The following is a 20,785-nucleotide window of genomic DNA, read 5'->3' on the forward strand; positions in this document are numbered from 1 at the left end:
ATTAAATTCGGGGAAAAAAAAACAAGATAACGCCTTTTCTTTCCCTCGGCCTTTCTGCCATTACATCGCCGTTATTATGACGCGCCGATGCACCGATGCTTAATGGAGCCACGCGTGTTCTTCAACGGGATAATAATTGTAACCACGGACATATTAAGCCCCAAGCGCGAACTAGGTAATCACCACGATACGCGTGAAACCGCGGTTCGCTCGTTTATCGCGTCGTAATAGTCGCTACAGTTTTTCCTCACCTCCGTTTAATTGCGAAGATCCACGTACTGTTTTTTTATCGCGCCAACGGTCTCGCTAATTTCTGCGAATAATCTCAGAACTAACGCTAATCGACTAATTAAAGATTTAATTTCCTCACCGACGGGGAAATAACAATCAGGGTTTCTTAGTTCAATTAAGGCCAATCTTTTCTCTTTTGTTTTTTATTCGATAGCACGCGATTTTGAAGTTATACTCTTCAGTTTATCTTCGCGGTGCAAAAAGTTCTTTTTTTTTCCAAGACAATTTCAAGCGATTTCGTAACCACGAGGGTGTAATCGGAACATTTAAAGACTTTTCGATTTTCTCCGTGAGAGATTATCGCGTTTCACTATTACCTAACACCTTCGTCCACTTAGGGCATGACCGTTAGACCGGTAGTGCGATGTAATTGCGACGGTAATCGGTTGCGAGGATCGTAAAAGGGTCCTCCTGACCGATCGGGCGCGCAGAACCGACCACGTGCGGTTCTCTGGCTTAGCCGCGAAGTGGCTTGTTCTGTTCAATTATGCAACGCGCCTATTTCCCTAATGGAACTACGCAGCACGAACCGTACGAGTGATTTCTTAGCATCAAACAGATCGCAAACGTGGAACACATGAAAGTGCGACCTCGTCGCACTCCGATCGACTTCCGAGGCCGGAAATTCTCGCTCGGTACGTTCACCGTCTGTACATGGAACCGCATCAAAACAGGCTCGTTTTGAGTATCAGGATTGTAGCCTGTTATCCTTAGTGACACGCACAGATACGAAACGTTTAGGGAAACGCGCAGGTGTTGAGTACGATTACGGTTCTCGCGCGAACGCCCGGGTATTTATCACCGACGAACTGGTGCGCGACTCCTTCCAACTTGGTCGCGTTTCACGGTGACGAGCGACATATTCGGAGTCCATTACTCAAGTCAGTCAAGTCGAACGAAATGAAACTGCGTTCGTGGAAGGCCGTGAGTCGCGCGCAGAGTAAAGTACTCACCAACATAGTCGGGCGTGCCCAAAATTTCTCGTATGTCCGCTCCGTGACTGATGTACCGCGATATGCCAAAGTCACATAGCTTTACGTCGCAGTCCGGGAATTCTCCAGTAAGTACCAAATTTTGCGGCTGAAACATCAAAAGGTAAGAGGTTCAATAAAAGACGACTCGCTGTCATTGACAAGAGAAAGGCCGTTATTAAAATAAGATTGCTACGGAGTAGATCGTAACTGTTTTAACTGTACGTTTATACATCATGCGCATGTAATTTCTCGAAATTTACTTAAAGACAGTCCGAGGCGTATAGCCTGTGAAATCCGAGCGATGAGAAAAAAGAAGCGAGCAGGTTTTATCTCGCGGTGATCACCGTGCGACAATGCCAATTTCCTGCCGCGAGATAATATGGAGAAAGTAAAGCTTCTTTTCAGAAGAGGACGCACGATGATTGCTCTCCGGTATATGTTCTCTCCCTTGGCCGTTAACACGGACAAAGCGGCCCCGGGTGCTTTCATGGTCTCGGTCAATTATCAGAAGCACGCAAGCGAGCGGGCCGAAACACTTTTTTCTACATCGGACAACATCTCAGGAATTTCGGCGCCGCCATGCAAATATAGCGATAAATTACACGGCTTATAATTACAGGTACATTCTCCTTTCAGAGGTAGATACATACTTTCCTGCGATACCGCGACTTGCTGTTTAATTTTAGCCGGCGTGGCCTCGAGCGGATCTCACATCTCGGCGGAATTTTAATTCGAGTCCTAATTATCGAAAGACCGCCCAATGCACCGCCGCTTCGGAGTTCCGAAAAATAACAACTTCCGCGTCGACTACGCGCGATAGAGATTTTTGCCGCGGCGCCAGTAGATGATTAATCGTCGGAACGAGGCAAGGCGGAGAAAGGAAAATGCAGCGCGTACGTAACGCACGCGGCATTCTTTTTTTTTCGAAGATCAGGTGGAAGAGAGGCAACGAACGTCCACATTATAATAACATGAGTCTGCGTAGGTGTCTCGGGCGAAGCATAATGCCTGGACGTAAACGATTCCGCGATAAGAAAGGTCGTCACGCGGCCTAGGTGCAACTCTCGTGCCCACATGACATCCTTTCTTCCTCTCCCCCTTCCCTCGCGCATCTCACGCTGACTCTTTCCTCGGAAAACAATCGAACAATGCCGAAGGGGCTGCGGATAGAGGCCGCGGATGAAGCCCGAGTCGCCGGGGAAGAGCGAGAGACGAGAGGAAGCTCGTTGCCGGTCCATTGTCAACGCTCCGCGGCTGGTTTACGACCACCTAGGTTGCTCGAGAATTATGTCTTCAGTGAGATCGCGTCTCCTAAGGATGCCATTATCGGTGCGCTTTATTAAAGAGAACGCGTACGGTGGTGAACCACCTGGTCACGGCGTTTTACCACGTCGTTTGCTCCTTTCGATTATACGCGCGAAAGGGAGCTGTTGTTGTATTAAATACCTTTAATGAGGTACCGACGGTTCGAATTGCTCTCGTAAAGCAATTCGAACCTTCGGGGAATGGCCGACGACAACTCAGTCTCGTTCGAATGTTTGCGCGCAGATGTTTGCCATGCAGCTTGCGAAGGGCCTGATGAAAGAGCGCGGATCACAATTACGCTCATGGGAGTGACAAAAGTCATCGGCCATAAAAAAAAAGAGTTAAAACGTTAACTCGATTAGGGTGAAAATGAAACGATGTAAATGTAAACCTATTCAACTTTTGTCTACTGCCGCTATTATAATGCTAAATTCAAATAGAAAGCTATTCTTATCGCTCGTTGTGCGAAATTTGCATGATTGATGACATCTTTTTTGTTGAGCCAAGCGCAAGAAATTGTGATTCGTGTCCGGCCCGATCGCACCCCTCTTCCGACACAAAATCGATCAATTTAAATAACGTCCGTAGCTTTCGGGATGCAGAATATTCGCACGTGATTGACGGCACGGAGACTCGCCGGAGCTCGGAGTCGAAGGGAGAGGAGCATTGTCGGTGCACGATGCATACGAGATGCGATCGAGAACAATTTTCGCGATAATCGATCGGCTCGCCCACACCCAATCGTCACGTCGAGAGCTAACGACGACGTCGACACACGCTCGAGAAACCCGGCTGCGAGCTCCGCGCGTAATGGTTAATCATGGAAATGTCTTTGTTCCTTATTAGAGTGACTTCCTGGACTCGAAGCGTATACTCTATTAATTCCTACGAAACGCGTGCGGCACGCGCATTGAAAAGGGAACGCGACGGTGCGGTGCCACGAATAGTTCTGATTTTCCGGATTCCAGATTACCAGTCGTGTCAATCCGGAAACTAGACGGCGCGATCTCATAATAGCGTAATGAGAATTTCCTAGCTAATTTGTTACCGCTATTATTACGAATTAATGGCACACATTAACAAGAGTAGATAAGCGATTATTATTTTATTAATGTAAAAACCTCAGATACAAATCTTAATTATGCATTCTGTTTTCGAAAGTATAAAGAGTTTGGTAAGTGGAATAAGAATGAGCGCACGGAATTAGACCGATAAAACGTGCAAATATTGAGAAATTAGGACGGTGTAACTTTTTCAACCAAAAATAGCCTCGTTCTAGTTGAAATTTCAAAAGGAGACAAAACGTGACACAAGGAAAACCAATCTGCAACCTCGCGGCATCACGGAGTCGCTTTTAAATCACATTATTCGTCGTACGTTGAGTAGCTCATGATGAAGCCTGGTCACGTCTGACTCGTAACTCGGTTTAACGAAACGTAACACACAAACTGAATCCTCGAGCGTGCCGAGTGCCTTTGTTCCATCCACATCCTTTTACAAACGACGAGACGATCGATGCCCGATAAATCGCTGCTCCGAATTTCGACAGCTCCACGTACCAAATTCAAACGCAACTTTAATCGTCGATCTTTAATTATTCATCTCGTTATATGCGAGAGCGCGTGAAACGTAAACGCACGAACGCGAATCAGTCGTGATTCAGACGGTGATTTGAACCCAATCCTGTTTAGTTTGCGCGAGAGTGGCGCACAGGCACGTAGGAATTCCGACATACGCGACAGAGCGCGTTCGAAGGGCCTAGCTGCCTTCGACAAACGTGTTCCCGGTAACGACAGGCCCGATGCAACGTGCCCCATAGCTGGCTACGGCACCTCGCGCATCGGGCGTGCATTTTTCGAGGGGACACACGTCGGTCTTGGCGTCCATTACACGCTCGACGGCAATCTCGCGCCACTTAATTTAACGCGCTCAATAAACGACGACGATTCCGACGGAGTGCACTCGTCACGTAATCGAGGTAATTAATCGTGACGCGAGCGCGCGTCCTCCATTCGCTCTTATTCCTATCTTATAGACCGATGCGAGCTGCCTCGACATTTTTTTTTCTCATCGCGAAAGCAGATGAGCTCTCCCCGCGCGTCTCCTTCCAGGACTTACTTCGCCCTTAATTAACGACGCGAGATGCGCGACGTAGATCCCTCGCGTATTTCAATACAAGGTACCTACTCGCGAACACATCGTCGTTCGCTCGTTCGAAACTCCATATCTTCTCTTTGATCGGCTTGAGCTCAAGATTTCCTTAACAACAACGTCGATCAACAGGTGGCGAGATGCGCAAAGAAAGTCTCGGTCGTAATAAAATATACAATTCAAAAATACCTGCCTGCTTGATTACGAGCGAGACGCCCGAATGAAAATAAAGCGTAACTGAGTCAAATCGATCACCTTTCTTTTCTCGCGATAGACACGCTTCCTGCAACATGCCATCTATTTTTATCGTTCTTGCGGAGTTTTGCACAACTTCTGGAGAAGTGCTGACGCGGCGTGCCCGACGTAAATATCGATCGAACGCACCCTTGCGAATTGTAACAGGTGTTCCTGCCCGTCGCAGCGGGCACTTCTGTCGGATGTTAGCGCTTAAGTGCCGCGACCCGCGCAAAAACGATTTACAGGAAGGACGCGCGTCATTAAATCGAAGCCGGCGGTTATTCATCTTGCGCGTCTTGGCTGTACAAAAAACCACGGTCTACGACAATTCTCACGGCCGCCATTCATGCGAGATTTTAACTGTGTCGCCATGTGATTAAGACGTCTTTCCACAGAATTACTTTAGATACAATTTACGCAATCGGGCGCTACCCGCCTGTGCCTAACCGGAGGAGTGAAGACAAGGAGATTTCACGGGGAATTAACGGGGCAAGTCTCCACGTCATTATCCAGCGAGGAGTACATTGTCCTCGTAAAACGTAAGAAATCATCCGCGGGATAACGGTGCGTCTTCCGTCTTTCAAATGTGTTTCTTCTTCAGCGCACAATGCGACACATCGCGCGCGTGAAAAGTCGGGCGCGAGATGTTTAATCAACGCAGCGCGGAGGAGGGGGGGGGGAGACCGAGAAAGGGGAACCCGTTGTGTCGTTACGCTCGCGCATCTCGTGCTCGTTAGGCGTGTCAATGAGCGCCTGTGATCCGTAATTAGCCCGCCAATCCGCTTAACAACGTGTGACACTTCGTGAGCCGGATTGCGTACGTGAGCAAACGGCAATTAGAAGCGGGAGCCGTCGAAAAAGGTGGACGACCTGGTCGCTTTACCCGCTTTTCATCGGAGGTACCGCGAGCGTGGACGACGGCCCGGCCGTTCGCCACTTCGGAGCGAGGCGGAACGGAAACAATTTGACCGATGATCGACTGCATCGCAACCGATTAGAACGTTCACCTTCCGATTACGACAATTCCTTGTTTCTCGCGTGAGGTAAAATGTAGTCGTTAAGATAATACGCGACGCGCCGGGCGAGTTTGTGCGCGAACGATCAATATCCGTGTCTCGGTACTTTCATTACGCACAAGCCAATCCTTTCGCCGAGCGATAACCGCGGGAGCCCTCCGCCTCCGCCTCTCTTTTCCCTCTCTCTCCCTCTCTCTCTTGTTTGTTCGAACTTGATTGCGTGTCTAATATGCCGGAGCACGCATACGCGCACGCAAGAGTTTCGCACGCGCGGCCTACCCGCCTTCCCCTTTTCTCGGCCACCGGAAGTTTCAATGAACGCGAGAGACGTATCCTCATAAATCCGTCGGCTAAAAAGCATTGGGCCCCGCAGGCCTCGATTCGTTGCCTCCTTTTCACGCGTTAATTTTTTTCCTTCTGAAAATCCCGCGTCGTGATTTCTCGGTTTTCAGATCACGCATTAAACACAATTTCCCATTTGCTACAAATAAGCGTTCTTCTCTCTAAATTGGATTGTTTAACAGAGAAAATAACATTGTTTACAATATTGTTGTCGGAATGAAGCAGAAAAGTGTTTTCATAAATAATAAAATAGGAAGTTACGTCGCGTTCTTCGTTATCTTTTAATTACCCTAATAAACAGCTGAATGAATAAACTTTATGTTAGGAAGTTATTTGCGCTGTGTCCGCTGCATGCGTAAATGCGTATGTGTGGTAATAATTGATAAATATGTCACTTGATAACATATATCGCGACGACACGCACGTTTTATCTCCGCGTTATGGTAATAAAGCGGAATACGGCTTGTTCGCTCGGCAAAATCATTGGCCATTGTGTTCGTGATGCGAGAAGTACGCATTAATTCGCGTTTTAATTGCCTAATAAATGTGAATGAGAACATCCTGTAGTATCTTCTGAATGTAATTTCGTTGAATTATCAAAAGTATCGGACTATCCACCCGGAGAATACATATATTCATCAAATTACAAATAATTAATTTTTCGTCTAATTGACTGGCTCGCGCGCGCGCGTGCGTTACGTAGAAATATGACGTTCATTGACAATTCGCAGGGGAATTAATTCGACGAATCGATCATCTCTCCCCTCCCGCGGACGAATAAACGCGAATTGCCTGATTAAAGCAAGTCGGACTTCCGTCGCTTTTCATCGGATTTTCCAAGGAAAAGAGGCGATCGACCCCGCTCGCGGAATTCATCAATGAACCGCTCGTTGGCCTCGCAGCAAACTCTTACCAGGAACTACATCTCGCGATGGAGAGCTCGGACCGGAGGGATCGATATATGTATATGTATATATCACGGTCTGTTCATTAGGCACGGCCGCGGCGGTGCATTCGATGAAATCGATTCATCGAGCTCTTAATGGAATGCGCGCGCGCGAGTGCCACCCTGTAGGTCCAGCGAGCTCTAAGGTCGTTTTTATGACTCTATGGTGCCCACATGGGTGTCGCGAACACAGGAGAATCGTTATTACACGAGTCGAACGAGCAAACAATATTTTTAAAATAGCGATATGTAGCAATATATTTTCATGACTCTGTTATTAATTGGCCCGTCGTACAATGAAGTGGAAAACACGCGGGGTTTGGAGAGGGAAACGCATATTGCGTGCGATGAAAGACGTTGACGCGACGCGCGTCTCGTTTTCGTTTTTAATCGCGCAATACCCAGAGGAACTAATATTCATTTCTGTCGTTAGGTATACGTGGAATGTGCCGAAGTTGCAAGACGCGGAACTGAGCTGACGTCGCGCGCAATTCAACCTCATATTCGGGGCAAGCTTCGTCGACTGCAAAGATCGCCGACGTGATCGTCGGATTGTCGTCGCCAAAAGACAGAGGACTCGGTCGTGTGACGTAACATCGCTTTACGCGGCAAACGATTATTACGTTCTCTGCTCTGTTGCTCGGTGTGCTGCTGCTGCTGTTAGCGAAAGCGAGCACGTGAAACTGCGACAAGCACTAAAACGTGACGCAATTACTTAGGCTGCACTTTATTATGAGAACGCCATTCGCTTTTGTACCATGTCGCGCGCGCGCTTCGCGATTTTCTTCATTGTTCCAAATGTGTCTCGCCGGAACGAATCAGCGCGGATGTCGAAACTTCGGAGCGCGCGCCGCGTTCTATCTCCTTCGGCTTGATTTTCAGTCAGATAATAGAAGCAGTACTAACGTAGATCCGTAATAGATAAATATACCGAAGACAAAGAAGGAATCCGTAATATTATAATTATAGACAAGAAAAGAGTGAAAAACTGCCAAGCAGATCGGTTTGAATAAAATCAAATATAATATTAAAATCTTTCGAAATGACTTCATTCGTCAGTTTCCATCATCTTCAAAGTTTCTACTGCGCAACATAGTGAAACAGCATTACTCACTATGTTCACAACGAAATATTGACGCTAATAACGTTGTGTAGACGCATGCTAATTGCATAGCATATTGCTCAGATGATTAGATTCGGAGAGAAAGAGAGAGAGAGAGAGAGAGGGGCTCGTCGCTTAAGATTAGCTTCTGCCGCCTCGTGGACTGTCGCTCTTGGCCAACCGAGTCTTCGTCTTGCGACACGTAAAAGGCTACTAATTGACCGAGAAGTGTGACGATAAGCGACAAAAAAAAGGTACGAGTAAATGCTCCAAAGTCTCGGTCTGTCACGCAGTGAAAGGATTAGTCGTTAAAGAGCGCGCTAATTGAGAGTCCTTGGCGGACCGCAAAGCAATTTCGAGACGCAAGATTCGAAGGGAACGTTGATTTTCGACTCGCGACACCCACGCGCCAGGTGAAAGCCACAGCTATTATATATATAAAATAATTATATGTATAAAATAGAGTGTGGCTCCCTTTTGGCGCGAACTTGGCGCGGCCCGCTATTCGACGCGGATTTTATCGTCGATATTATTACACGCGTCTATTATTAGCGGTAATATGCGGCGGCCCGACACGCGACTTGCCCACGTTTATCATCGTCTCGGCGATTTGTTGCTCGAATAAACAAGTCGTCGGCGCATTAAATCCGTGGCGGTATACATCAGCATCTACGAAATATCACGCGATTGAGATCGTCGTAGGCGCTGTTCTGGCCTACCAAGCGAAGAACAGGCGACCTATTTGCGACATTTGCGATCAAGAGAAAAATACTCTGTCGTCGAGAGAGAACGTGCTTTAATACAAATAATAACGATATACAAGTAACAGATTTGAGCAAAGAGATTATTTTCCTCTGATTTTAACCGTTAACCGTTAACAATTTCAGGAATTAGATACGCCGGCGAGAATTCTTAAGAAATCTCGAAAACACTCGAATTACTACGAACGTTATCAACGTGTTCGGGTCGGATTCTCTTTCACGGTTCAATGTACCTATTTCTCCAATATCTTCCGCGATACAACGATTAAAAATCGCGAATAAAGGTCAGGTCGACCTGGTAGCCACGTGGAAAGGAAGGCTTCCGTATTCTAAAGGAATAACTAGAATTCCACCTTGCAGGATGCGATACAGAATTTTTATTGGTATTTTACGATCGTATAGATTTCACGGGCAAATGCACGAGCCATATTTCCTATTTTTGCAAACTGCCCGTTTGATAGTGCCCTCAGCACGGACTGACCGCTCTTGTCTATTCTCGAATCGACGGGCGGGCATTCCGCAGCTAGAAACGGCCGCCGGCAAAGAATAAGCCGCAGAATGGATCGTGCAGCCGGATAACGGGAATGACAATTTTCTCACAAACGCACACGCGCATTGCAGTTCTCTCGAAAACAAAAAAAAATCTTCAAAAAAGTCGTCGGCATTGCGGTATTTCAAACAGTTAAAAGTGTAAATTCTTAAGCCTTTTTTTCTTCTTTATATACAAAATAAAATTAAGATGTAAAAACGCACAAATTATAGACGGCTCTTTCGTTTCATTTGTCTACGTGACTACGCGTCTCCGTTCCCCTAATTAATATTTGCCAACGTTCCCTACGTGATGGATGTGCGTGAGTAACGTTTTGAGCCAACTCATCGCGGCGGAATGCAAAACGGAGCATCAGGATCGGTCCGCGGCTCTGGGAAAGCGCGGGAACATATGGAGAGGCCGCAATTAACACGGCTTCGTCGTGCAAATTCTCGAATTTGCACGGCCGGCGGACACCGAGTTATTTCGTCGCGCACGACGACGGTGTTCTCGCGCTCGCGCTCGCGCGACTTTTCTCCGGCGCGGCGCGGCGCGTCGCGCGTCGACGAATATAGCTGCTCCGTTTCGAGCACGGTGAACTAGCACGGTGTGAGGCCGGCTTTAGAACACCGGCGCCCGAAAGTTCGTGGCCGCCGTCCAAGAAGGTCCCTTTGGACGCCGGCCAAGGAATTCGCGTGCATTTTTCCATTCATAACCGCGAAATCTATATTTGGCCGCGGCATATCGCGCGAATTCGTGGCACGGCGTTATTTTTAGGATGAACCCGAATGCGCTCGTTAACTTATTCGTCGGCCAATTGCCTTTCTCGGTTGGCGCTAGCAAGCCCGAGCGTCTTACGTTTCGCGCACGTAATAACATGAATATCAAATTTTTTTCCCGTTAAATGCAGGATTTGTTTTGAGATAAATATTCCGCTAGAAAAAATGAAGTTCGCGTGAAAGATAATTCGTTATACAGTGATTGTTATAAAGGATTTAAATATCATTGATAAATGATAATACGAACAGAAGAAAGAAGAGACCGTTCGAGTATTTGTTTCACAATAGTTGAAATGCGTCTCGAAACGCGGTCTTATCGTAAAAATTTCACAAAATTGCATTTCGTTGCGAGAACGGCTGCGCGAGCTCGTGGACAAACGAGGATATAAATATCGCTTCGAAGCTACATCCATAAAAACTGCCATCCATCTCCTTGTATATTTGCTGTGCACCAACGGTGCAACGCGCGTTTAAAAGAATTTCATCGCGCATCTGCTTTGCTGCGCGCCGTCACACACGTCGATATGAACAAAAGCACGCGATTCGCCGCGACATGTATTTTCGCAATATGCAAAGCCGATGCACGTCTTGGCCGGTTTCCAAGGCATATCAGCCGTCGAAGCCTCGTCGGCTTATTTTTCTCGGCGTTCTTGAATGGCCGCGCGAAAAATAAACGCCGTTCGCTCTCGCGGGTCAATGAATCGAAAACGCCGCGGAGCACATCTGAATAACGATGATTCACTGCTAGCCGCCGAGAGAGGAGACCGTATTGTTCCTATCCCGTTCGAGTTAATTAGTCGCCGTTCCTTATGGAACTCACGATTCGAAAATGTCGCTTTTGCAGCTAATCCTTAGAGTCTCGATAGTGACAAAATCCACGGAATTGTTTATAACGACGAAATTGCTGTAATTGCGTACTTGTATCCGTATCATTCGGGCGTGAAATTATCTTATCGATTTGAAAACACCGCGATATCAGGATGACTTCGTTCCGATGCGTAATTGTTGGCTTTATCGCGACGGCACAGGATCGATAAGATGCCGCGAAGGTCGATGTAAACGTGCGATATGTCGGCGTGATATTGCCGCAACTTTGAAAAAGATTCAATTATGAAATAATCGATGGCGCTGGTTACGATCCTATAAATCTTGTAAAACGACGGAAGACGTATATTTGTTAATTGACGATGAATCGACGCGATTAATGCGAATTCGCAAAAGCTAAGTAATTGGATTGTATAACTGCCATCGTCGTTACGCGAGCCATGTTAAAAAGGAGATTTAAGACTGAGAGAGCCTGGGAGCTGGGAGTCTGAAATGCGCGCGAGAGCCTGGCTTGTGCATGTCGCCCCGCCGGAACATTATTAATACAACTCGCTTACCTTGGCTCACCCATATCGATCACGCCGATAATCGATAAACACGTACTTCGTATACCTACGCGCGCACGCGAGTGCGGTGTGCAAATCGCAAATTGCAAATCTTCGCCGCTAAATAGGAAAGACCGGTTGTCAGCTGGGGCCGCCGCGCCGTGACACGCTCGAATAAAGCTCATCGTCCAAGTTGCGCTCATCGTCGTCGCGTCGCAAGCCTCCCTCGCGAATCCGACCGCGGCCGCGCCGATCGGAGATGGAATTAACATTGCGCTCGTCGCCTTCTTATTTTCGGCGGGCGACACGCGACGCATACAATAATAAGATGACGAGGCGTACGAAAGTTAAAATGGGATTTATTTCTGATCGTCGCCACAATGGGACCCAGGCGCGATAAACAAGTTATTTTTAGCCACGCGAGAATCATCCGCTTGAAAATATTAAACGGGTCTTCGGCTCAATTGCGTTCTTTATGGATCATCGGCACTCGGCGTCGCGTCGCGAACCAGTTATTCCCGGCCACCAAATCCACCAGCCAGAGATTAAGCGAGACACCGTCTCAATTACGCGATTTTTATGAAACATCACGCCGCTTGAATGGGGGTTCTGCCGCAACGAAAAATTATTTTTAGTCCCACGGAAAATCGTGCAGGAAGAGATTCGGGAACTTGACGCGAAACGTCACGTCGTCGTCGAAACGAACAGCGGCGAAATACGAGGGGCTATTTTCGTACGGACGCCCTCGACGCCGCATACAAAAATATTTCGTGGGACAGAAACGTCCCATTCCCGCCCATTTCGTGGCGGGCATTCCATCGTCGTTTCGTGGCGTTGCATCGTTTCGTAGGCCGCGCACGTGTTCGCGCGCATGTCATCGATCCCTCAATAGAATGTGTCGTCGATCTACCCCGCGTGAAAAAGAAGTATCGCGCACCGGCGTGAGTCGCGGGATCGACGATTAAGTACGACGGAATTCAGAAACGTTGAAGGGAGAGGCGCGTAGGATTAGATGAATCATTGGGGAGTGCACGGCGCGGCGATACGCGCCCGATCTATTTTCACTTCTTCCACCGCGAAAGTGTCTCAGGTGGCATAACGGCGTGAGTAACGCAAGACCGATTTTAAATGCTCTATCTCTGCCTGTCTCTCCGCGGAATTTGCATGCGTGCACGTGCAAAAGTGTGCACGTGCGAAAATGCGCGCGTGAAAAAATGCCCGTGCGCAGCTCTACCAGTAGAATCACGTTTTGCTAACCAAGATTAAGAGACAAAACAATTGTCCATCGGAGGTTTAATATAATCTTTATTTCATTTTATTTCTTAAACCAAATTTAAAAAGTATTTTGCAAAGTAAGTAAATATTTCCGGCAATTGATTGATTCGTCGCACGTTTTGAAAAAATATACTGGAAATATATAATTCTCACTTTACAAAATACATTTCTTGAATTTAACACAATCAATTACGTACAATTGCCTTGTTTCTCAATCGATAGGTGTATATTTCCGCGAAAACGTAATAAGGTACATGGCAGGCATGTCAAGGAGATGTCAATCTTATTCTTGCAGGAGACGCCGAAAAGTTATCTGCCTTGCAAAACGTATCGCGTCACGCAAGGTGTATACCGTCGGCGCACAGGAATCGCCCCTGATCAGCCGATTTGGCAGACAGAACCGCCGTGCACGTAGGCGTTTACATAACGATTTAGGTCGATCGTGCGGCCCGCGACACGGAACGCGCGTAGAGCCCCGCAGCTGAGAAATTGCCAGAGGCGCCCGAAATGTCGTCGCTCCCTTGGCAGAGAGTTTCTTTCTCGCGACAGCTCGCCACGAGATTCGGCACGATAAAGAATCACTTCGGATTCACGCTTTTCGGAAAGAGAAAAAAAGAAAGGAAGAGAGAGAGAGAGAGAGAGAGCGTGGTGAACCGATTCTTCATTCTCTCCGTCGCGATATTTTCACCGATAAAGCTCGGACTACCGGTGGATCTCTTCTTTCAAGAGAGATACCGTTCTGCGATAAAAATAACCTTTATCGCATCGAACAAATCACCAACTCTTTCATATTATTGGAGTTTCCATCGTGATATTTCGCAATTACCTGCCGCGCGCCAAAAGACGCCTCAGGTGAAGACGTCTGTTCTTCGTGCGCTCCTCCGAGAGCGTCGCGCCGGAAAAACGAGATAAGAATTATTTGCACGAGCGACAATCTTCGCCCGTTATCGTGCCTCGCTTGTTATTTTTAACGTCTGGAGATATGCCGAAGAGGCGAATCACACCGAGTATCTCGGCTTGCGTTTTCGCGGGTTATTCCCCAATCTTCCAGTCGCAAAAACGAACGTTACTTGGAGGAATTTATTATCACCGATAAAACCGTGACACATAGACGTTATTACGAGCAATGAACCAAGAATTATCTGCCTAAGATATTTGGTTGCGATCATTTTTAACTCAAAGCCGGAAAGTCATTTTTTAATATAATTTTAGATTAAAAATTGTAAACATTATCTAACAAACAATTGCACAACTGATTATAACTGAATAACATACTTTTCTCGGAGAGAAAGCACCAAGGCACGCTGAACCGTAGATATATTTATATCCTTTGACACGCATGCAGTTTTGAATGTTAACAGCCACACCTTCGCCAGACGGTCGGCGTTAGGCCTGCCTTCACCATATAAACGTAGTTCGAGTGTTTGAAAACACTTACCTTGATGTCGAGGTGAGCCACGTTCAGGGAATGCAGAAAGGCTATCCCGTCCAAAATCTGCTTCAGTAATCTGGCGACTTGCCGTTCCTCTGGAACTTCGTCCCGGTCGAGTATCATTTGTAACTCGCCGCCAGGAGCCCTGTACCGCAATAAACATTACTTGTCTCGCGCAACTTGCATAATATTTACGTTCAGCATATATACTTTTTCGCGCGGCGGTTTGTTCCATAAATTCATTCAAATACACACAGCGCACCACCGCGCGTCGCGTCGGGACGAATCAGCGCGAGGTAATTTTTACAACTGATCGTAGCGCGACGTACGCTTAAATCACGAGTTTACGCTTTTGTCCTACTTTTTAAATATAATTAGCAGCTGTTACGACACATAGAAAGTTACACGCAATATCGTCGTTGTCCATCGTACAGTTTTATTTCGTCATTGCGACACGAATAATCTAACTGAACGATAAACTAACTTTTATTACCCGTGATAAATGGTGCAACCACGCCAAACGATAAAAGTTATTTTATATTCGATTCAAAGGCTACATTTAAGATGATGCGACCGAGAATACAGGCGATTGAGAAACGTCCTTGTACTTACAGCTCGAGGACGAGCACCATCTCGGTGTTGGTTTCAAAGACCTGATGAAGGGAGACGAGACGAGAACAATGGGCCGCGGCATCCAGCACGGCGACCTCGTGAAGCGCTTCCGCTCTGAGCTCCTGGGCCCGCCGTCGCTTCCTCAGAAACTTGGCGGCCCACTGCCTGCCGCTGGATCTCTCGCGGCATCTCCTCACCGTTGCGTATTTACCTCTGAAAAAGAAATACATCACACATTAATCTTAATATCATGCCGCGTATGCCGTAAAAAAAATTGAAACGCATCGATATACTAGCGAAGGTATACATCCGAAAAGCAAAACATAATAAACATATAAAATATAATGGCAGCATTTGTAATGCAAATTCGAAATCTTTCAGAAGCGAATGACTGCGCTAAGGTACATTTTTGTGACTTGACCAATTTGCAGCCGTCTTCATCGCGGCGCGCATTCGTTCATTAAAACGTTGATTGCACGAAGCGCGGATGTTTCAGTCTCGCCGAGCGAATAATTGAATTTCATAACTTTAGGCGTAATCGCGACTTTATGGACGATTGACGTGTGTGTCCGCGCACCATCGTCGATTGCTGTAATTCGTTTCTACCGGCCGACATTGCTAATAAAGACGTTTGAGAAGGCAGGAGCAAATGTAAGACAATATCGCACGAGGAAGTTGTACACCCGCAAAACGATACGTCGCTTTCACTTTTTCTGTTAATAACGCGCTTCGTTCCACCCTTATATTTTTCTGATTACAGAGAACGCGCCACGCCGAGTGATTTCCTTCGCGGAAAACTCATCTTTTTGCACTTCTGCCGCTCTAAAGCATTACGATGGGTTACACACCCGTGATTCATGTCGCATAACGTTCCGAAGAATGAAACGTCGAGGCAACGAGATCCGCAATGTCCCGATGATAAAATCTCGAAACTTTTGATTTTTTTTCCGTGTGTCACGCGCGGAAATCCAAATCTAAATAGGATGACAAATTGCGACCGCGAAATGGAGTCCGAGATTGATCAGGAAATTGAACGCTTCCGCGTAACCGGGATATTTCGATTAACTGCGATATCGAACCCCGCGACTTGATTGCGAAACTTTACCACCAATTATGCAGAGAGCGAGGATGTCCTACATACAAGATGCATATACTATTTATATCCAGCATATATCTATAATATGAAACAGGATAGATTAAATCGTGACGTAAAATATAACGTGGTATCGACGCAGATTTTTAATGGAACAATATCTCCCCGTGCACTTAATAACACGAATGACACGTAATGATACTGTTATCAGTTTTAACGTCACACGTGTTTGCGTAAGAGAGTTACGCGCACAATTCATGATTCATGTAACTCGAAATTATTGTATTTGTAAGCTCAGCCGTTAGATAATAATGTTATCGAGTAGTCTTCGAGGCTTTCTTCGATCATTTTAATTTTCCCGAGACCACGCAATTTCGCCAAGCGAGATTTTGATTTTTACGACAAACATACTGTGAAAACAAACATATCAAAATTTGAGAAACTCACTTATGATACGAAGAAGCGTTTGGCGAACGCCGGTTGAGGGAACGCACAAAATATTATCCCACGGCGAGCGCGCGAACCCGCTGTAATCCGACGATCTAACAACCACTAGAAAGTGAACTCGCTGGGGCAATGCACCTATGCTCACGGGCCTAAATTCGAGCAGCGGTAGTGAAAGCACTTGTGCGTTTATTACGTAAAGAGCTTGCCGCTCAAGGAAGTGCCGCGCGCATTCCTCGGAAGCAGAGAGCTTTAGCGCCGATAACGATCACGAGCGCGACACCCATTTTCCTGTCTTCGGATCTCGTTTCATTCGACATAAGACTGATGCAGCATATATGTATATACATTACAGTTTTCAAACGACACGATTATTCGTCCCGGTATCTATGTTCTTTAGGAAAGCGCGCGTAACTATAGGAAAGATCGGCGACACGATATAGATGCAACGACCGAGAGGGAAATCAATGCGCATGCAAGGCAGAACGTTTGCGTGGGAAGCGTCGGTCGTACATCATGACCGAAGATGGGAAAGTGCGTTCGCTTAAGGGAAAAAGAGAAAGGAAGGGACACGGCCCTCGCGAGGAAAAATATTTTCGGAGGTCCGTTAAAAGTGACGTTGAGAGATGGTCACCGGGTCATGGCACGAAAGGACCGCTCGACAGGCGTCAAAGTAAGCATCATTACTGGCCATTGTATCACTCGGCGGTATCCCACAGAGCGCAATGATCGGGAATGGGATGGAAGTTGGAATGCCGCATCAGTATTTCTCCTCTCGCTCTTTTCGTGATCTTTTTGTCCGGGCGGCGCTACCGTGCGTCATGCGCGAGAGCAAGAAATTAATTGCCAAGAAATCGGTACGCGGAAAATGAATTAGCATTAGAGTTAAACGCGAGTTTACAAGAAACCTTTAGGTTTCTTGTCAAAGTGCGAAAAAATTTTACTGTCATCCTTCCTACTGAATTTTTATTATTCGAGGCCGTAAAAAACACGAGGGGGTGAAAGGAGAGAGTCACAGGACGCATTAGAGGGCGAGAATCGCGATCACAAGTGAGTGCCGCTGATCGTCTATTGGTATATATGTATGTAGGTTGGCAAATACGAGCGCGACCGAGAACGAGTGATCGTTCTCTATTGGATCGAGTTGTTATCTACGTTCTAATTACTGGTTGTTATGGAGGCAAAGCTAATGTGTCTCCCTGCACGATGCCCCGCTAAACAAAGAAGAGAAGGACACGCGCCACGACATAGCCGGTTTCACGATTGCGCACGGTTATCGAGCACGATAGGAGCACATGCAGGTCGACGATCGCTTCGCGATTTCGAGATTTCCTCTCTGCTCAATTAGCAATCTAATCTCCGACCGACGTCGCTATATCTCGCGAGTTTTATCGTTCCGCGCGACGATTTCTCCGTTCGGCTCGGAGGAGCGCGTTGATCCTCGCTAGCTGCGACTCGCGCGTATTCGCTAATATATGCGATTTAGCGCGTTAAGAGAAATGTAATTAGGCAGAATTTTTCAAAACAAGATAGTTGAAACGTGAAACGCTATCTGGAAATGTCGCGTTCCATTCGTGAGAGAGAAGACCGCGGAGATCGTATCGATTTCATCGCCGAGCGAGCTATCGTTGAACTATCTATACCAGTTCCATGCCGTAGATCTATATATATATATACACGCGCGTTTAATCGGGAAAACACGTTCGGGCACCGTTACATCCGGCGATCGTATCGCGTACCGCAGCTCCTCGCACGTCGCGAAAAGTCATAATCACGATGACGTGAGAGAGAAGTCGCTAAACTCCGCGCGAACGACGGCCTTGAGTCGTCCCATCAAAGTCCCCCCCCCTTCCATCCTGTGGAAGAGAGGGGAAAACAGCGGTGGGCAAAAGATTCACTTCCGCGAAAAGCTGTCGCATCAAGGAGTGATAAGCCATGGCGAATCGGGATATCAACGGCGGTGGATAAGAAACCGCGTTCTGGAAAGAGGAGGAGCGTTCGTAATTTCCTTCGCCGTCTAATGGCCACAACTGTAAATCCGGCATTACAATGTTGACAACGACGGTGACGGCGGTATTATTATCGCAGTAGCGTCGTCTAATGGCCCTGTCGCACCTGAAGATTAGCACGCCGCGGCGAACGGGAGCCCGAGTTAAAGCCGCCGATTATTACGATCCCTAGTAATTCGTTCGCCGAAGAGACGCTTCTTCTCGCCGCTTCGATTAAAGACGGAATCTCCGCTGCTCCCTCGAAGCAATCGGATCGAGAGAAGGAAATCGTCGCGAGCTCGCGAGAAACGATGTCTGGATACGATTTTGTCGGTAGCGAAGCTGTTAATTGCCATTCGTTTCGCACGCATTACGGCAACGCATTCGCTATACTTGTATTTAATTTCACAATTATTATAACTCATTAGCTTAAGATTTATGATTTAACCTGTTTCTATTGATGCATGAATTCGAACGATTGGCGCAGCTTTTGCTATCCGGTCTAATTTCACACACGCTACATTATTTCGGTTGTAAAATCCGTAATGAGACATAACATGTAGCTTCCCTAACGAATCGACAGGTGTAATTCTTAAAATATAGTTCAGATCATCGTGCTTTTTATGTTGCGGGGACGCACCTGCAAGACAGGGAATCGCGCTAACCTAGCGAGTGGAAGTCGGTCGGGTTCGAGTTGCATAAATTTCGAAATTGTGATTCGACTCCTCCAGCTGTCCTTTGCAGCTGCCATCTGACCACTACTGTAGATTTTACGTTTACAAAATCCCTCTCATGGCGCGCAGGTGTCGGCCGCAGAAACTTTATATCGTATATCGCCTGACCGACGCATTTATACAATAAACGCCGTTTTTAAAACGAGAAAAGACAATCTCGAAAAAATTTGTGATTTATTATAGTGCACCGCCTCTTTTAAAAATAAAGAGATCTCTCTTTTGTACAAGAAAAAAAATTATTCCTTTCTTAAATAAGATCAGAAAAATTGTTAAACTTTTATTTCGTACTATTTAATATTATTTCTCAGATTATTTCATTAACGGATGAGTAATTCGGATGGTCAAAATCAAGAAACGGAAATCCACGTTGCATTGACTCACGATCTAACGTAGAAATTGAAAAACGATTTCCCTTTTTTTTTCTGCACCGTGGCATCGACCTCGCGGAAATGTTCTCGTCATCGCGTTGCCTTCGCCGGCTTCGGGGCCGAGTAGAACGTAATGACGAGATCGGCGAAGATGAGACGCGGTAATGAAGCCCTTTGTTGCCACGCATGGAGACTCTCCATGACGACTTCGGCTTGAGGAGAGAGACTCGTATTTCGCGAATGACTCGCGCAGTATCGTTATTCCCTTGAAATTTCCAAATTTTTTCTGAAGCGACGAGATGTGCAAAAGCACTTTTACGAATGTTCGATAGGAAATTCTAATCAGCAGTGTCGAATGCAACAAATTCGACATAATCGAGAGTGATCGATTAATAAAAGATTACGACTTCTATTAGCGTTCACATGCATCTCTCGTGCAATCTGCAGATGTAATTTAACGCCAGGCAGGCTGCAATCGATTCGAACCAAAGACCTTCGATAGCATCGACTATTTGTGTCATTAATAGGGTCAACGCATAATCCGTTCGAGCAAGATTAAGATTGCACCTCGTTACAGCGGCCAATAACCCGATTGAACGCCGTAATACTACATTCGCGTGCGAGTAATAGTGCCTGGTTACGATTGGTGTTAAGTACCAATCTATTAATTGGCGAGCCGCTTTATTGCAATCAGCGTTAAAGTCGATTTGATGCTAACGTTTACCTCACGCCGTTTTCACCTTATGTATACGATCGTCTATTGTATAAAAATCAGACTGCCTTATCAGGCGAACTTTTACGCGTTGCAAAAATTAGCCTACCTCCAGAAGGCTTAATCACGCGTAACTATTCCAAACTATCTATCAACATCTCGAGAGGTTCCCACAGAGGTTCGTTTTTGCTGGTCTCTCTCTCATTAAGCCGCATCTGCCGTGCGGAGTGAAAACTCCTGTGATCTATTACAGGTGCATGGACAAGAGGCTCGAGAGGTTAACCCGATTTCTTTCCGCGGCATCCTTCCCGAGGGGAGTGTTGC

General features: G+C 46.6%; 1 protein-coding gene across 1 annotated transcript in view; it reads right to left on the minus strand.

The window, feature by feature from the left end:
* LOC139768858 (uncharacterized) overlaps window positions 1-20,785 on the minus strand; it is an 88,471-nt gene that overhangs the window by 7,821 nt on the left and 59,865 nt on the right. Inside the window, exons 2-4 of the mRNA XM_071699468.1 lie at window positions 15,123-15,335; window positions 14,517-14,655; window positions 1,245-1,371 (exon numbers count right to left, since the gene is read on the minus strand). Of these exons, the coding sequence (XP_071555569.1) occupies window positions 1,245-1,371; window positions 14,517-14,655; window positions 15,123-15,335 (479 nt within the window). The remainder of the gene's footprint in view (window positions 1-1,244; window positions 1,372-14,516; window positions 14,656-15,122; window positions 15,336-20,785) is intronic.

The sequence above is a fragment of the Temnothorax nylanderi genome, unplaced genomic scaffold (assembly GCF_030848795.1).
Source record: "Temnothorax nylanderi isolate EJ_2023f unplaced genomic scaffold, tnyl_v1.0 TNYL_tig0018_pilon, whole genome shotgun sequence".
Classification (NCBI taxonomy): Eukaryota; Metazoa; Arthropoda; class Insecta; order Hymenoptera; family Formicidae; genus Temnothorax; species Temnothorax nylanderi.